Here is a 15,213-nt window from a genome sequence, read left to right as displayed (position 1 = left end):
TTAGCATTTCTGGGTTATGCTCTATTCTCACACCGATAATGTAACGCCTCCGACTTCTAAGCTTCGAGTAAGCAAACAGGTTGCGTCTGACGTCAAGGCCGTGTACTATCAGACATGATGTGGACTCTCCGCGCCAGCAGATGAATCATCGAATCGATCACAACTGGATGGGTACTTTTTGGTTGTTCTTTTAATAGCCACGACGCTTTTTGGGTGTGTTACTGTGGCAAACAAAACTTAACACATACGAATTAAATACAAAACTTCGGGCGAAACGAACAGTTGAGTTGAGGGACCATTATCAATATACCCCATTATCATTATCAAATGGTATAGTTGTGTGAATGAGGATTAACAATTAGATGTGTGTGCTTTCTATCGATTTGAAATCGTTATAATCTTTTAAATGTGCCTGCTTTCGCTGCCCCACCGCCATGCTTATAAGTCTTATCGTTATTTAAATGTTGGACTTGGCTCCGCAGAGTTTAATCATCCTTGTTTCCGCCTCCGCCGATGGTTATCTTCTTCTGCAGCTTGCTGTACTCCTCGGTGAGTCGGTCGTACTCGCGGTTGATGCTCTCCGCCTGCGACTTAACCGCCTCCTTGTCCTTCTTCTCGCGGTTCAAGTCGGAGGTCAGCTCCTGGACGCGCTCGCGCAGCTTGTTGAGCTGCAAAATTCGGATTTCGTTTGAGTTTCGATTGGGTTTTTGTTCGCTTTGGGTGTTTGGGAATGGATATGAGGTGGGGGCTCTAGGTGGGGATACTTAGGACACTCGGGCGGTGAGTCCTTGCACACGTCTCCGCAGTCTTGACAGCTGTTTAAAGAGTTAACAAGAGGTTTAAACTTTCGAGTGGTGGCTTCTGTTTATCGAGGCCCAACATTTGTGTTTGGGTGTGGTTTCGAAACGTTCAGCTGCGGTCAAAACAAAAGCAGTAAGCCTATGACAAATTCTGCGGTCTTCAAACTGATTTAAGTTAACGTTTAAGATAGGAGCACGGAAATAAATGTATTAATCATGATATAGACTGGTATTTAAAGTTCAATATCGTTAATTGACTACATTTAAAGCCTTTTCGTATCTTATATTCAATAATATTATAAAAAATGTACCAGAAAGTGGAATGAATTATAGATAATTCGAATTATAATGGGAATCTTGTCTAGCTATGCGATTATTTAGTCGGCTAAAATGGTATTTATCACATTATCTCGCCATATTTTGACCGCAGCTTCTATATGCATTGCCATATCTTTACAGCTGGTAGTAGCCAATTGAACTCCAAAGTCTTAGGTGTTAGCTCTCTAGACATGCCATTCCTGGGGATCGGATGCAGGGGTTTGGGACGTGGACTCACCTCGATGAGAGTGGTATCCTCGCCGGCTTCCTTGGCTTTCTCGGTGTTCTTGTTCTCCAGCAAGGAACGTGCGGCAGCAGTGGCGCTCTGTGCCTGCTTGAAGGAGGCCTCGCTCTGAGCCAGGAGATTGGCCTGGGTGCAGATCAAGTTTACCAGTCGTCGGATGACCAGGGCCAGGAAAATGGCGAATCCGGAGATGTAGAAGTTCCGCTGGGCACGGAACAGCTTCATGCTGTGCTGCATCTCCACGTTCAAGTGGACCTCGTTCGACTGCTGCAATCCGGAGTACTTGCGCATCTCGCGAATGGCCTCCAGGAGGAAAATGACCAGGATTCCCATGATCAGCAGGAAGTATATGTGCGCCTGCTGTCCCAACATCGATAGGAATTTGGACTTGAAGAACCGGTTCCAGCGGTAAGGAGTGAGCACCGGCAGAACCAGCAGGAGGACCAGTGCGATTTCCGCATAAAGAAATCCGGCGATCAAAGTCCACACCAAACTCATTTTTAATGTTTAATTAATTCCCTTTTTCGTAGTTCGATTTTCGCTTTTTTCGTCTGCCGCCTGTAAGCACAAATGCGTCCAAATTAGCTGCTAGTTCTACGGATTCGGGACGGAAGGTCTAGTGGCTATTTATAAACTACGGCCGGAGTGACCGCTGCTTACTTTAAATAGCAATAATTAAATCGCTGCCGTGATGAAATATGCGAATATTTTATGTAGTCACTGCGCCGGCCACGTCAACTCTGTTTTTTTGTGTACGCACGGGGCTGTCAACTCGAGCACTAGAACCCACTGTAAATTGGGTAGCCAGAAAAAAGCTGAATTCATTAAATATATTCGAATTTCAAAATGAAATTATTTGTAACTAATATAAAACGGCAAGATTTAATACGTATTTTGCAATTAAATGAACCATTACCTCCAAATATTACAAGACAAATCGATCATCAGGTATTGAATGTGATGTTTAGAAGTGCCTTGGCAACCCGGCTTGCGATGTAAACAAACTGACAGCTGGGTTGCCAGGTTTCCATCGCAATGTGCTTTTCAACAAATTTTCAACTTTGCGCCATCGATCAAATTTTCAGCTGCTTTCAGTTGTTATTTTCGAATCCCCGGAGACGTGTGCCTAGGTAATCCAATCCACCAATTCCCAGAGATGTCCTACCAGAGCTGGCTAAACTACCTGCAGACGGCGGAGAAGAACTCCATGATTAGTGGCCGCGCACGGAAGGTGCTCTACAAATTCACGGACGGCAGGCAGATGGCCGAGGAGTACAACATGGACACGGGAATCGTGCAGCGGCGGGCCTGGAAATCGAAGAGCAACAAGATCATGGGCGAGTCGGAGTGGGAAATCGAGCTGGGCGATGAGCCGCGTCAGCTGAACTGGTCGGGCAACAAGCCACCAGGATCTGGCGAGGAAACCGACTCCCTCGCAGGCGGAGATTTCACCCTGCGGGAGAGCAACACCGCGCCACTGCTGACCAAGCGGATCACCAAGAAGAACATCGAGTGGCGCATCCGCAACATGCCCTACTCCCTGGACACCTACAACGTAACCGCCGATCCCGAGAAGCGCGCCATAGTCGTGCGCACCTCGAACAAGAAGTACTACAAGGTCATCCCGGTCCCGGAACTGGACCGCTGTGGGGTCAAGCCCGCGCAGGAGAGCCTCTCTGTCCACCACCAGTTCAACACGCTGATCATTACCTACCAGAAACCAGATATCCTATGCGAGATGGAGGCGCAGGTCCTGCTTCTGCTCAAGAATGTCGAGACCGAAACCGACATGGATGATCTGCTGAAGGGTCTGATGGCCAAATAAACGACTTAGATTGTAATACACAAAGTTATGTGCTGTTTTATTATTATATTTAAAGTAGAAGTGCTCATTTTTTTTAAATTTAACGCTTCGGTTTATGTATATCAAAGTATTATTGCACAATATAATGTGAATTAACCTAATTTCATTTGTTTTTTTTTATACGCTTCACAAGGGAACTGCACAAAACGCTGAAATAAAGAACGTGCCTAAAATTAAATTCTAATCACGACTCAGCGGGCACTGCCAGATCCACCACGAGATCTCTCAAATGAATTGAAGTTGTACAAATGGATCTTAACTAGGCCTATTTCTGGAAGCTCTCAGCCATGCCGGCATAGCTGGCCAGCGAAGGAGCCGAGGAGCTGGTGAACAGGCTGTAGTCGAAGGAGGGCAACTCCAAGGGCGCCAAGGAGGGCAGGTCCAGGTCCCCACTGCCGCCCAGTCGCTGATCGTAGGTATCGTGTTCCTGCTCCTCATGTGCAGAATCGCTCTTCTTCAGCGTCTCCATTTGGGGCTCCGAATGGGCCAGTGTGCTAGAGACCTTTGCCACCAAGGAGGAGGTGAACTTGGCATCGAAGTCCTGCACTGTTTTGTCGATTGCCTTGGCCATCGACTGAGCGGATCCTCCAGCTCCTCCACTGGCTCCGGCTTCTGGTCGCAGGGGCAGCATGAGACTGGTTTCCTTCAAGGGAGCATAGTCCTTCAGCTTGTTCAGACCGTGCTGGGTCTTTCGCATCTCAATTTGACGCAGTTTGCGCTGAAAATCGAGGGTCAATGTGTCCAGAACTTCCTTGGATTTGGGCAGAGCCACCCGTTTTTGGGCATCCTGCATGTAGATTAGGGATGTTTCCAGCGCTTTAATGGCCTCTTCATAGCGGTGATTGCGTATAAATCGCTCCGACCTTCGCTCGTGGAAATGAGCCTTTGATTTGTGTTGTTAATTCCATTTAAAACCATGTAAATTTAAGTTTTCTTCGGGGTCTTACCAAGTTCAGAGGTGCGCAGTCCATGTTTTTGGCTGTTTTCCCGTCCTGATTTAAAATTAAATGTTTGCTCTTGTAACGGTAAAATTGCCAGGCATCTAAATTTTAATAATTATATTGCCAATTGCATTATTGCCTGTTTTATGCAAGCAAAATGTCTATTCTTTTGCAAGAACGCAGTTTCCAAAATTTCACTTTTGTTTACATATGTTTTATGCGCGAGGTATGGCAGCTCTGTCATGACAACAATCGATAAGAGTCGTATGTATCGTTTTGAAATCTTTAAAACCAATCGAATTCAAATTGCGTTTGAAGGAGTTTTCTTTAATAATTATAACAATTTTGTGTAGACCAGTTTTTGAAAAAATCACATAAAATTTATTTAAATAGTCTTAACGCTTATTGGCTATTAAAGCGGTCTTCCTGTTGCCTGCTTACCTTCGGTAAGTGCAACTGAAGCGTGTACAAACACAGGCACATTGATACCCTGTAAAGCACAGACATTAAAGTCAGGACAAAATCACATTATCCATTCATGCATACCTGCATTTTAGCTGATCTCACAAAGGCCTTATTCGAGGTCACAGTGAAAATTTGCCTGGCCATGCCGAAACTAAAGATTTTCAGACTTCGCTCGTTTACGTTGGCAGTGAAACGTATGTGGGAGAATTCTTCGGGTATTGTTTCCACATCCGGATAAACGGTGACCCGTTTCATCAGTTCCTCGGCTCGCTTCCGTTCGCCCTCGCCGCCGACAATATCCAAAATACTCTGGAAGGCCTCGTAGGCTAGCTGGCAGCAGACCAAGGTTTTTCCCTCTAGGATTTTCTCCAGGAGCGGTTTCAGCGGCGAGGCTCTTTCCCTTTCCGCCTGTTCGGTGAGCAGGGGTTCCTTGTAGACCCAGTTGGCGGATCCGTTGGTCAGCGCACTCACGTAGGCCAGCAAAGTGGTCACATCTAGATTTAGTTCATTCGAGGTCGTGGCGTACATATCCAAGTCGGTGTCTGGCGAGTCCAAGGAAGCAGTTTGCACGCCCATTTCCATGAGCTCTTCGTGCAGGGAATCCTCGATTTTGTTGGAGAAGTAGAATACTATCTGAAAGGCAATATATAAGGTGGTGACGGGTGGGGTACTAGGAGCCATTACCTTCGGCCTCTGGAACATGCAGAAACTCAGCTCGCTGGCCTCCAGATAATCCTCCGCCTGGTCGATGACACTTCGTGCTCCGATGCTGACACATCCCCTGGCCGCGTCCTCGACGGACTTCGAGTTCCTGGCTATCACTTTCACCCACTTGAGTCCATTGTTGGCCACGATGTCGACTCTCAGGGGACTATCCCTAGACTCCAGCCGGAATACGGCGTTGATGTCGACTACTCCTTGTTGCAATCGCAGAGTTTTAATGAGAAAATCGTAGTATACAAAGTTACTGCTGGTTATGTGGTGTTCCTTCACGGACTTTGTAGTAATCACCTTGAAGAAAAATGCATTTACTCAATGCTTTTACCGTGAAAAAGATGCAACAAACCTTATTGAGAAACTTGAGCTCTTGCTGAATTTTTCGCTGCACTTTGCTGACGCCAGGCAGATCTTCAAAGTCTTTCAGCGCTTTCTTCAGCTCCTCGCCCAGTTTCACTTTCTTGTGGGCTTCTTCGTAAAGCTTTTCTCGATCCTCTTGCTCCTCCATATCAAAACGCTAGCAATATTTACAAAAATCACGAAATATTTGTTTTCAACTGTCAGCTGTTTTGAGGAAGCAAAGATGGCAATGACATTTCAGGTTTTACAACACTGACAATTCCATGGCAGACTAGAGATGTCGTGAATCTGAAAGTCGGTATATCGATAGTCACCAAACCTAGTTTCCTAAGTAATAATATAATTCCTAATTAGTTTACTAGCATAAGCCTATGATGTCAAGGAAAAATATACTCAAGTAGAAATCGAATAAACAGAAAGAATCTAGTAGGGGGCCGATCTATATAATTTTTTAAATCTCTTTGAAGCTCTCCACTTTTTCATGTCAAATAGCATAATGTATCCCAGTCTATGAGCCACAATTTTGTGCGTGGATTTGTTTTAATTTTAGCCCATGCAAACAATATACTTAATTAAAGAAAGAAATAACGATTGAATTATTACTTTTTTTTTTACAAATCCTTGCAGTTTTCCATTATTTTTCACAGAAAAGTGCATATTATATATCTAGCCTATGAGACCCTTTTCTATTTATTTAAATTATATTCAGTCTGAACAGAGCCTATTATCGATAGTAAGATCGACGACCGCGCGCTATCGATAAGTCAAGCCACATTTTATGCACCACCATTTTTACTTTTATAGTTCTTTTACTTTTTGTCGGCGAACGGAGCAGATGTGAAAATGAAGATTTCCGAGTAATCAGGAAAATTAGAATCCGAAGGCATCGCTGGTGAAATGTGTTAATTCACCCATTTGACCGGCCAAAGGTAAACAAATACACGTGCTAGCACTGATATCTGCTATTATTTAAGCGCTTTCCGCACGAAGTATCTCCAGAAATCAGAAATGTCTGTGCTTTGGTCGCATTTGAAGCGTGCTAAACTAAGAATTAAATGCTGCTTACTAGCATCGTTAGGCGACACGACTCTCCATACTGTGGCCATGGTTTTCAAAGTAGTACAAATTCACTAAAAAAAAAACGTGACTTTTTCCTTGTCGGCAACTGTACCTAACCTCAACTGTACTTCTCTTGCAGTCGTGGACAAAAGTGAAAGAGTGTAGTGCTCCACCATGTATCTGTACAATCTGACCCTGCAGAAGGCCACCGGCGTGACCCACGCGGTCCACGGCAACTTCTCCGGCGGCAAGCAGCAGGAGGTCCTCCTGTCGCGTGGCAAGTCGCTGGAGCTACTGCGTCCGGACTCCAACACCGGCAAGGTGCACACCCTGCTCTCCACGGAGATATTCGGCTGCGTTCGCGCCCTGATGGCCTTTCGATTGACGGGCGGCACTAAAGGTGAGTCTTTCAAATGTAATTTAGTTTTAGTTGGGAGCAATGTAATGCTCCAATATAATCTATGTAAATCGCACAAATCCCTATTGAGGCAACAGCCGGATAGTTGACCCCAGTAAGACCTTTGAATGCGTCTAAGTGCGAGAGAAACCGAAAGACTTGACGTCGCATTTGCCATAAACCAACTCAACGGAGTGGCGAATTGAAACTTCGAGTTACAAAGTCAATATAATAGAATTAAAGTCATTAGAAAGTTTTAGCTATATGACCCTAACCTCGAATATCGCTACTTTGCTTTGCAGATTACATAGTTGTGGGTTCCGACTCGGGACGCATCGTGATCCTCGAGTACAATCCCTCCAAGAATGCTCTCGAAAAAGTGCACCAGGAGACGTTCGGAAAGTCGGGATGTCGCAGGATTGTGCCGGGGCAATACTTTGCCATCGATCCCAAAGGCAGAGCCGTTATGATTGGCGCCGTGGAGAAGCAAAAGCTGGCCTACATCATGAACCGGGACACGCAGGCTCGCCTCACGATCTCATCGCCCCTGGAGGCTCACAAATCGAATACACTGACATACCACATGGTCGGCGTGGATGTGGGCTTCGATAATCCCATGTTCGCCTGCCTGGAGATCGACTACGAGGAGGCCGACATGGATCCATCGGGTAAGCATAAACTAGGTGGCGTGTAGACCCTAGAAGGCGCTTTAATTCACAGGTTTAGTGGATCCACACCACGAACACTGACTGTACTTAGTGCCAGATAAATCGTGATCACTGAACCATTGGTGTTGCTGTAACTGCCTAGCCACACTTCACTGATTTGTGACCCACACTCCCAAATCTCAATTGAGAACATTTTGATAGTTCATTGCTATAGTCATGTACCTAATCAGCGTCGCATCCATTTGTTCCAGGTGACGCCGCCCAGCGCACTCAGCAAACGCTGACTTTCTACGAGTTGGATCTCGGCTTGAACCACGTGGTTCGCAAATACTCGGAGCCCTTGGAAGAGCACGCCAACTTCTTGGTCTCCGTGCCTGGGGGCAACGATGGTCCTTCGGGCGTGCTGATCTGCTCGGAGAACTACCTAACGTACAAGAATCTCGGCGATCAGCACGACATCCGCTGTCCCATTCCGCGCAGGAGAAACGATCTGGATGATCCCGAGAGAGGCATGATCTTCATCTGCTCGGCCACACATCGCACCAAGAGCATGTACTTCTTCCTGCTGCAGACCGAGCAGGGAGACATCTTCAAGATCACCCTGGAAACGGACGATGATGTGGTCTCCGAGATCAAGCTGAAGTACTTCGATACAGTGCCGCCGGCAACTGCCATGTGCGTCCTGAAGACGGGTTTCCTGTTCGTGGCCAGCGAGTTTGGCAACCAGTAAGTGTCTACAAATCATTCATAAGAATATGAATGGGTACTAATTGGAGGTATTTGTGCAACTTTTAGCTACCTGTATCAAATCGCTCACCTGGGTGACGACGACGACGAGCCGGAGTTCAGTTCGGCCATGCCTTTAGAGGAGGGTGAAACCTTCTTCTTTGCGCCACGTGCCCTGAAGAACCTGGTGCTTGTGGATGAGCTGCCCTCTTTCGCACCGATCATCACCTCTCAGGTGGCTGATCTGGCCAACGAGGACACCCCGCAACTGTACGTCCTTTGCGGTCGAGGACCTCGTTCCACTCTGCGGGTGCTGCGCCACGGCCTGGAGGTCTCCGAGATGGCCGTTTCCGAGCTGCCTGGTAATCCCAATGCGGTTTGGACTGTGAAGAAACGAGCTGATGGTGAGTGTCTGCGGGCATTAATCATGATTCCTAAGCTAAGATTAGACTAAGACTGAAACGTGGCTAATAACTCAACTGGTGCATTGATACAGATCGAGATATAGATTACACCTAGCTTTACACACGATTCCAAACAAGTCCCACAAGATATCAACCACCAGTTCTCTCTTATTTCAGGCGCTTAAACACAGACGGCAATATGTGTGAACTATCGAAAAAGACAAGCAATTAAAGAGAATTTCTCTCGTTTGTGTAAATTTAAATTGTCTTTTGTGAAGCGATAGGTAAGGCAACATTTACTGCAGCTCATAAGTCAAACAGATACTACCACTACTACTATACCAATGAAAACAGAACAAAGCAAACTATATTTAAGCCCGTCGGACATTGAACATGATGCGATATTTGTCAACCGTGTTTCAACTGAATTATCCATTGATTACAACTTGATAAACTGATTATTCAATGTCTTGTGTGATACGCAAATCTTTGCCGCTTACCTTACCCAGTTCAAACTCAAGTACTCACGTTCCAAGTATTGTTTTGCTCCCCTATTTTTAGACGAGTTTGATGCCTATATCATCGTGTCCTTCGTGAATGCCACCCTCGTTTTGAGCATCGGCGAAACCGTCGAGGAAGTCACGGACAGCGGTTTCCTGGGCACCACGCCCACGCTCTGTTGTGCCGCCCTGGGCGACGATGCGCTGGTTCAGGTGTACCCCGATGGCATTCGACATATCCGATCCGACAAGCGTGTGAACGAGTGGAAGGCTCCGGGCAAGAAGTCCATTACCAAGTGCGCAGTGAATCAGCGCCAGGTGGTCATCACCTTGTCGGGCAGGGAGTTGGTCTACTTCGAAATGGATCCGGTAAGCATTCTATATATTACACTCAAATGTTCACTTCATGCTCTGATGACAAAAACACGAAAAGAACAATCATGTTGAGACACTATGTGTCCTGCAGTGCTGAGCTTCAAAATCAACCAAGAGCCGTATCCTTTACTTAACCGCGGAACTAATAAATACATTTTATCCTTGCAGACTGGGGAGTTGAACGAGTACACAGAACGTTCCGAGATGCCTGCTGAGATTATGTGCATGGCCTTGGGAACTGTTCCGGAGGGCGAGCAGAGATCCTGGTTCTTGGCCGTCGGGCTGGCGGATAATACCGTGCGCATCCTATCGCTGGATCCGAACAACTGTCTCACTCCCTGCTCCATGCAAGCCCTGCCTTCGCCAGCCGAATCCCTTTGCCTGGTCGAAATGGGTCACACCGAGAGCACGACTCAGGGAGGTTTGGATGACGATGCTCCCGCTCAGCGCAGTGGCAACAATAAGGGAACCATTTACCTAAACATTGGCTTGAGCAACGGTGTCCTGCTGAGAACTGTGCTCGATCCTGTTTCCGGAGATTTGGCAGACACTCGAACGAGATATTTGGGTTCTCGGCCCGTAAAGCTCTTCCGGATCAAGATGCAGGGATCCGAAGCGGTGCTGGCCATGTCCAGTCGAACCTGGCTGTCGTACTACCATCAAAATCGATTCCATTTGACGCCCCTGTCCTATGAAACCCTGGAGTATGCTTCTGGCTTCTCCAGCGAGCAGTGCAGCGAAGGTATCGTGGCTATATCCACCAACACCTTGAGGATCTTGGCCCTGGAAAAACTGGGAGCCGTCTTCAATCAAGTGGCGTTCCCCTTGCAGTACACTCCGCGTACCTTCGTAATCCATCCGGACACGGGCCGCATGCTGATTGCCGAAACCGATCACAACGCCTACACAGAGGATACGAAGAGTGCCCGGAAGGAGCAAATGGCGGAGGAGATGCGCAGTGCAGCTGGCGACGAGGAGAGGGAGTTGGCCCGCGAAATGGCCAATGCTTTTATCAACGAAGTCCTTCCCGAGGACGTGTTTTCATCGCCCAAAGCAGGACTAGGTCTTTGGGCCTCGCAGATCCGCTGCCTGGACGCCATGCATGGTCAGACGATGTTCAGTGTGCCGCTCACCCAAAACGAGGCCATTATGTCGATGGCCATGCTGAAGTTCTCCATAGCGGCTGATGGCCGGTACTATCTGGCTGTGGGAATCGCCAAGGATCTGCAGCTGAATCCCAGGATTTCGCAAGGCGGCTGCATAGATATCTACAAAATAGACCCTACCTGCTCCAGTCTGGAATTCATGCACCGCACGGAAATTGACGAGATTCCTGGAGCCCTTTGTGGCTTCCAGGGTCGTCTACTAGCTGGCTGCGGTCGAATGTTGCGAATCTACGATTTCGGCAAGAAGAAAATGCTGCGCAAATGCGAGAACAAGCACATTCCCTACCAGATTGTCAATATCCAAGCCATGGGTCACCGTGTTTACGTGTCCGATGTTCAGGAATCAGTATTTTTCATACGTTATCGTCGCGCGGAGAACCAGCTGATTATATTTGCCGATGACACGCATCCTCGTTGGGTGACGGCCACCACCTTGCTGGACTACGATACCATAGCCATCGCCGATAAGTTCGGCAACCTGAGCATTCAGCGATTGCCTCACTCCGTAACAGACGATGTGGACGAGGATCCAACGGGCACCAAGTCTCTGTGGGATCGTGGCCTACTGTCAGGTGCTTCGCAGAAGTCTGAGAACATTTGCTCCTTCCATGTGGGCGAGATCATCATGTCGCTGCAGAAGGCAACGCTAATTCCTGGAGGATCGGAAGCGCTTATTTACGCCACGCTAAGTGGCACTGTTGGAGCCTTTGTTCCGTTCACCAGTCGCGAGGACTACGACTTCTTCCAGCATCTGGAGATGCACATGCGCAATGAGAATCCTCCGCTCTGTGGACGCGACCATCTCAGCTACAGGAGCTCGTATTATCCGGTCAAGAACGTACTGGACGGCGATCTCTGCGAGCAGTATCTGTCCATTGAGGCAGCCAAGCAGAAGAGCATCGCTGGCGACATGTTCCGCACTCCCAACCAGATCTGCAAGAAACTGGAGGACATTCGCACGCGATACGCCTTCTAAGGTGAGTTGGAATCTATTTGTCTATGGGACATAAGTTGGGTTTTTGTGATGACATAGCTATTTTACCTTGGGACACCTATGAAATGCCTTGATTAGCGTAAACTTCAATACCTGATAAATACTTTGATGAATTTAGTCTTTTAAGCTTATTGAACAGAAAACTAACAATTGTTTTTGTTTTGCAGATACTAACAGCAAAGGAAACTTTTCTTTTTTAACTAGGTAAGTTGATTTCTATTCATAGTTGCTTTCGATGATGATTTTCGATTTTTACCTTGGGACACCTATGAAATGCCTTGATTAGTGTAAAGTTATGTTTTTCTGATAACAAACTAACGCGTTTATTGATTAAAAAGCAAAGGAATATTATTAATGATGTATCCTTCTTTTTATTGCAGTTTCCATGGGCAAAACCAACAAACGCTGCAGCTGAAACGTTTTGAAGGTAAGAAATTAGAACGATTACACCCACATTTCTTTTGAGTTAAACAATGATGTTATTTTACATATGTTAGACTAATGAAATGATTTGATTGTAAATTAGTAACTGAGAAAGTTCTTAAAATTTAAAATTGGAATGTGGAATACTTGTGTGTTTGAATTACTGGATCGATTAGTAAACTTATGCTTTCCTTTGCAGTTTAATCGGATAATTCCAATGACCATTAGACCATTACATTAGGAACACTTTCCAGGTACGTAATATAACTTTAATCCACTTAAATTTAAATAAGCTCAATGATGTTATTTTACATATGTTAGACTAATGAAATGATTTGATTGTAAATTAGTAACTGAGATTATAGCTAAATTTCACTGTGTTTATAATGTTAATCGTGGTAAATTCATAACTAATTTCCTTTCTTCACTTGCAGATCTTCTTTCGTTGGGGTATGTGCCGCTTAATTCTAACTAAATTATACACTAGGTAAGTGATTAAACAAACAGTGCGCTTTGAATTGAGACTAATTCACGTTTTCCTTTGCAGATCGTACATCTATACTAACTAACTGCACATTAAATCACCGATCAACCACTAATCGACTGCCGCATATTTAAACTAGCATATAAGTGCAAACTCGACAAATTGCACAGCCTAAATATAAACCTCTAATCTTAAGCAATTTTTAACTTAAATAAAGTAACTGAAAACGAAGAATGCGAGGTGATTTGTGGTGTGGTTCTGGCGGAGACGACGACACGCTTTGCATAATTCCACTTGAAGTTCGCCTGTCTTGTTGCGGCCTGATTGTGGCCATTACCATGTGTCTTGGCCATTGCATCTCGGCCTTGTTTGCACTGCTCTTCATTTTCCCGGCACGGAGAGTCCCGTTATGGGACGGCAGATATTTGCTAAACGCCTCTCTTTCCATCCATCCGCCCGGTATGTACATACGCAAAATCGTTGTAATTTGTTATGTTTGCGGCATAAGCACGGTAGTTATGCAAATTGTCTGTCGGCCCGGTGGTCGATCACTTGCTGCTCACAAACGGGGCAAGTGGGGCCAGTAATGGCCACTTGGACTTTAACTAGCCAACTCTCGAAGTGGAGAAGCAGCATTGGTCTGGATCACCCAGTTAAGAAAATCGAAGTAGAATGTAGAATTATTAGGTTTTTAAAGGTATACTACCTGGTAAATTGGATTCAGTATCCAAAGTATATAGTATCTACATGTGTATAGTATCCATATATGGACTGATTGGATACCTATATCCAATTTTATATATATTCCTTTTTTTAGTTTATTTAAATCGTACATCTCTGACGTTCCAATATGTCTGGTTCCTGAAAATCCACAGAAGCAGCCTTGTTTGCGATCTGGAAAAGAGCTGTGGCCATCTGGTTAAACGATTTATTAACTTCATTTCTAGATCATTAGATCGCATAACACGGACATTCATCACTTGGCACTGGTTTTTCTCGGCTAGCCTCTTTTTGCCCGACTGGCACGCAAGTGCAGTCTGCAATCGCCAATCTCTAGGCAGCATCTACGCATGCGATTCGCGCCGCCTTTCTGTTCGCTTCCTCTGGCCAGGCGATCTGTGCCTTCGATAAGGACAATCAGCGCTTGGCGCAAACACTTGGCACCCCCGGACAAAGGAAGGGGGGAGATGGATGGGGAGAACAGTCAGCCCTGCAACACCTGCCACGCCCCTTCTGCGGCGCCTTGCAGCAGTTGCCATTTCTTCTGGGGGGAATGGAATGGGGGGATTCGCGGAGATGAGCAGATGCCCAGCTGGAGATAAGACAAGGCCAGGTCCTCAGTCTGGGAAGTTCACAGTGTTGGCAGGCTGACTAAGTAGAGTATTAGCTAAATCTAAACTTTGCAGACTCTATTTAATAACCTAATCTCCAATACTTTCTGCAATAAGAAAGTAAGGTAAGAATTTAATAAATATTTTTAGTTAAATTTATAGATTCAGATTTATTTATTTCAAGTTGGAGAAGTAGCTAGCGATTTTAGGCCATATCATCACTGATCCTTTGTTGTCGGGCGTGAGTTTGGATCGCGATATCAGAGCTTGGGATCGCTATCTGTTGGCCAGATCGCGGATTCGGATTCGGATTCCGAGTCCACATGCGCAGGGTTTCCGCTCCGCAGATGCTTATCAACTCGAATGCCTTGCGTGATAAAATTTCGCACGAAATGCCCCACGATCATCGGCGGACTTTGGAGGCGATGGGTGTTAACGCAGCAACTTTTCAGCTGTCCGCCGCTTGCGTGTAAGAATTTTCTGCGAAATCCTGCCGGACACGCCGAGATTTTAATCAGAAGTCTGCGCGTCTGGACCCGGGGTCTGGATGGCCTCGTGTATAGTGGACGCTGGATAGAGCAGACTGGCAGCCAGCTAGACCGACACTTTCGCTGTGTGCGAGTGCGAATTAAATGGCCATTCGCTAGTCACGTCTTTTCACAGTTAGCAACTTTATTAAAACTAACGGGCATGGCAAATAATTAAAACGCAGCGGAAAATTGCAAATTGCATGCCGTGTAATAAATAGAATCATCAGAGTGGCTGCCTCCCGAAGGGGGAGTTCCTGGGAGAGCCGGCCTCATCAGCATCGCCAACAACATCATCACCATCATCATCGTCGTCGTCGGTGAAATGCAGCAGCGGCAGCATTACTTTAATTCACTTAGCATCGCTGCTGACGTTGGTTTTGGACACACGCGAAAAAATGGGAGAAAACTAGTAGCCATAAGTCATATGAAGAATCAAAACGCGAATTC

General features: G+C 46.2%; 5 protein-coding genes and 4 non-coding genes across 12 annotated transcripts; 6 read left to right on the top strand and 3 right to left on the bottom strand.

The window, feature by feature from the left end:
- Positions 1-172: 172 nt before the first annotated feature.
- LOC6610237 (B-cell receptor-associated protein 31) lies at positions 173-2,134 on the bottom strand. 2 transcript variants are annotated; one of them, XM_002034796.2, is made up of 3 exons: positions 2,023-2,134; positions 1,357-1,920; positions 173-668 (listed from the first exon to the last, which is right to left on the bottom strand). In XM_002034796.2, exons 2-3 carry the CDS (start codon positions 1,858-1,860, stop codon positions 486-488), a joined length of 687 nt encoding a protein of 228 aa, XP_002034832.1. In that variant the 5' UTR covers positions 1,861-1,920; positions 2,023-2,134; the 3' UTR covers positions 173-485. The 2 variants fall into 2 exon arrangements, with proteins under 2 accessions (XP_002034832.1, XP_032573696.1); XM_032717805.1 differs by lacking the exon at positions 173-668 and adding an exon at positions 686-815.
- Positions 2,135-2,380: 246 nt separating this feature from the next.
- LOC6610236 (protein DPCD) lies at positions 2,381-3,327 on the top strand. The gene has a single exon (XM_002034795.2). It carries the CDS (start codon positions 2,519-2,521, stop codon positions 3,185-3,187), a length of 669 nt encoding a protein of 222 aa, XP_002034831.1. The 5' UTR covers positions 2,381-2,518; the 3' UTR covers positions 3,188-3,327.
- Positions 3,198-4,376, bottom strand: LOC116800948. Its single transcript, XM_032717806.1, has 2 exons — positions 4,174-4,376; positions 3,198-4,109 (listed from the first exon to the last, which is right to left on the bottom strand). The coding sequence occupies exons 1-2, from the start codon at positions 4,195-4,197 to the stop codon at positions 3,492-3,494; spliced, it is 642 nt and encodes a 213-aa protein (XP_032573697.1). The 5' UTR covers positions 4,198-4,376; the 3' UTR covers positions 3,198-3,491.
- A 149-nt stretch (positions 4,377-4,525) lies between these two features.
- Positions 4,526-5,945, bottom strand: LOC6610235 (UPF0415 protein C7orf25 homolog). Its single transcript, XM_032717804.1, has 4 exons — positions 5,699-5,945; positions 5,317-5,643; positions 4,714-5,265; positions 4,526-4,657 (listed from the first exon to the last, which is right to left on the bottom strand). Exons 1-4 carry the CDS (start codon positions 5,855-5,857, stop codon positions 4,580-4,582), a joined length of 1,116 nt encoding a protein of 371 aa, XP_032573695.1. The 5' UTR covers positions 5,858-5,945; the 3' UTR covers positions 4,526-4,579.
- A 565-nt stretch (positions 5,946-6,510) lies between these two features.
- On the top strand, positions 6,511-13,136 carry LOC6610229 (splicing factor 3B subunit 3). Of its 3 annotated transcripts, XM_032717876.1 has the most exons (12): positions 6,512-6,638; positions 6,908-7,168; positions 7,468-7,833; positions 8,085-8,559; positions 8,629-8,963; positions 9,525-9,832; positions 10,007-11,981; positions 12,166-12,202; positions 12,379-12,425; positions 12,621-12,675; positions 12,856-12,908; positions 12,969-13,136. In XM_032717876.1, exons 2-7 carry the CDS (start codon positions 6,943-6,945, stop codon positions 11,978-11,980), a joined length of 3,684 nt encoding a protein of 1,227 aa, XP_032573767.1. In that variant the 5' UTR covers positions 6,512-6,638; positions 6,908-6,942; the 3' UTR covers position 11,981; positions 12,166-12,202; positions 12,379-12,425; positions 12,621-12,675; positions 12,856-12,908; positions 12,969-13,136. The 3 variants fall into 3 exon arrangements, with proteins under 3 accessions (XP_032573769.1, XP_032573767.1, XP_002034829.1); XM_002034793.2 differs by lacking the exon at positions 12,166-12,202; XM_032717878.1 differs by lacking the exons at positions 10,007-11,981; positions 12,166-12,202; positions 12,379-12,425; ... (1 more) ...; positions 12,856-12,908; positions 12,969-13,136 and adding an exon at positions 9,141-9,247 and having other exon boundaries at positions 6,511-6,638; positions 9,525-9,615.
- LOC6610228 lies at positions 12,019-12,100 on the top strand. The gene has a single exon (XR_048477.2). It is a non-coding gene; the product is annotated as a small nucleolar RNA Me28S-Gm3113 (small nucleolar RNA).
- On the top strand, positions 12,225-12,310 carry LOC6610227. Its single transcript, XR_048476.2, has one exon. It is a non-coding gene; the product is annotated as a small nucleolar RNA Me28S-Gm3113 (small nucleolar RNA).
- On the top strand, positions 12,464-12,537 carry LOC6610226. Its single transcript, XR_048475.2, has one exon. It is a non-coding gene; the product is annotated as a small nucleolar RNA Me28S-Cm788 (small nucleolar RNA).
- On the top strand, positions 12,710-12,784 carry LOC6610225. Its single transcript, XR_048474.2, has one exon. It is a non-coding gene; the product is annotated as a small nucleolar RNA Me28S-Cm788 (small nucleolar RNA).
- Positions 13,137-15,213: the final 2,077 nt, after the last annotated feature.

Source organism: Drosophila sechellia, chromosome 3L, assembly GCF_004382195.2.
Source record: "Drosophila sechellia strain sech25 chromosome 3L, ASM438219v1, whole genome shotgun sequence".
NCBI classification, from domain to species: domain Eukaryota; kingdom Metazoa; phylum Arthropoda; class Insecta; order Diptera; family Drosophilidae; genus Drosophila; species Drosophila sechellia.
Note: the sequence above shows the minus strand (reverse complement) of the source record. Positions and strands in the feature narration are given on the sequence as shown.

What these genes read in the sequence shown, in the direction of transcription:
- LOC6610237 (XM_002034796.2), bottom strand. Translation starts at nt 1,860, where the DNA reads ATGAGTTTGGTGTGGACTTTGATCGCCGGATTTCTTTATGCGGAAATC. An exon ending in AGGATACCACTCTCATCGAG is followed by an intron (nt 669 to 1,356) that starts GTGAGTCCACGT and finishes CGAATTTTGCAG; the next exon opens with CTCAACAAGCTGCGCGAGCG.
- LOC6610236 (XM_002034795.2), top strand. Translation starts at nt 2,519, where the DNA reads ATGTCCTACCAGAGCTGGCTAAACTACCTGCAGACGGCGGAGAAGAAC.
- LOC116800948 (XM_032717806.1), bottom strand. Translation starts at nt 4,197, where the DNA reads ATGGACTGCGCACCTCTGAACTTG. An exon ending in ACTGCGCACCTCTGAACTTG is followed by an intron (nt 4,110 to 4,173) that starts GTAAGACCCCGA and finishes CACAAATCAAAG; the next exon opens with GCTCATTTCCACGAGCGAAG.
- LOC6610235 (XM_032717804.1), bottom strand. Translation starts at nt 5,857, where the DNA reads ATGGAGGAGCAAGAGGATCGAGAAAAGCTTTACGAAGAAGCCCACAAG. An exon ending in AGCTCAAGTTTCTCAATAAG is followed by an intron (nt 5,644 to 5,698) that starts GTTTGTTGCATC and finishes TTTTTCTTCAAG; the next exon opens with GTGATTACTACAAAGTCCGT. An exon ending in TGAGATCAGCTAAAATGCAG is followed by an intron (nt 4,658 to 4,713) that starts GTATGCATGAAT and finishes TGTGCTTTACAG; the next exon opens with GGTATCAATGTGCCTGTGTT.
- LOC6610229 (XM_002034793.2), top strand. Translation starts at nt 6,943, where the DNA reads ATGTATCTGTACAATCTGACCCTGCAGAAGGCCACCGGCGTGACCCAC. An exon ending in GGCCGACATGGATCCATCGG is followed by an intron (nt 7,834 to 8,084) that starts GTAAGCATAAAC and finishes CATTTGTTCCAG; the next exon opens with GTGACGCCGCCCAGCGCACT. An exon ending in GCCAGCGAGTTTGGCAACCA is followed by an intron (nt 8,560 to 8,628) that starts GTAAGTGTCTAC and finishes TGCAACTTTTAG; the next exon opens with CTACCTGTATCAAATCGCTC.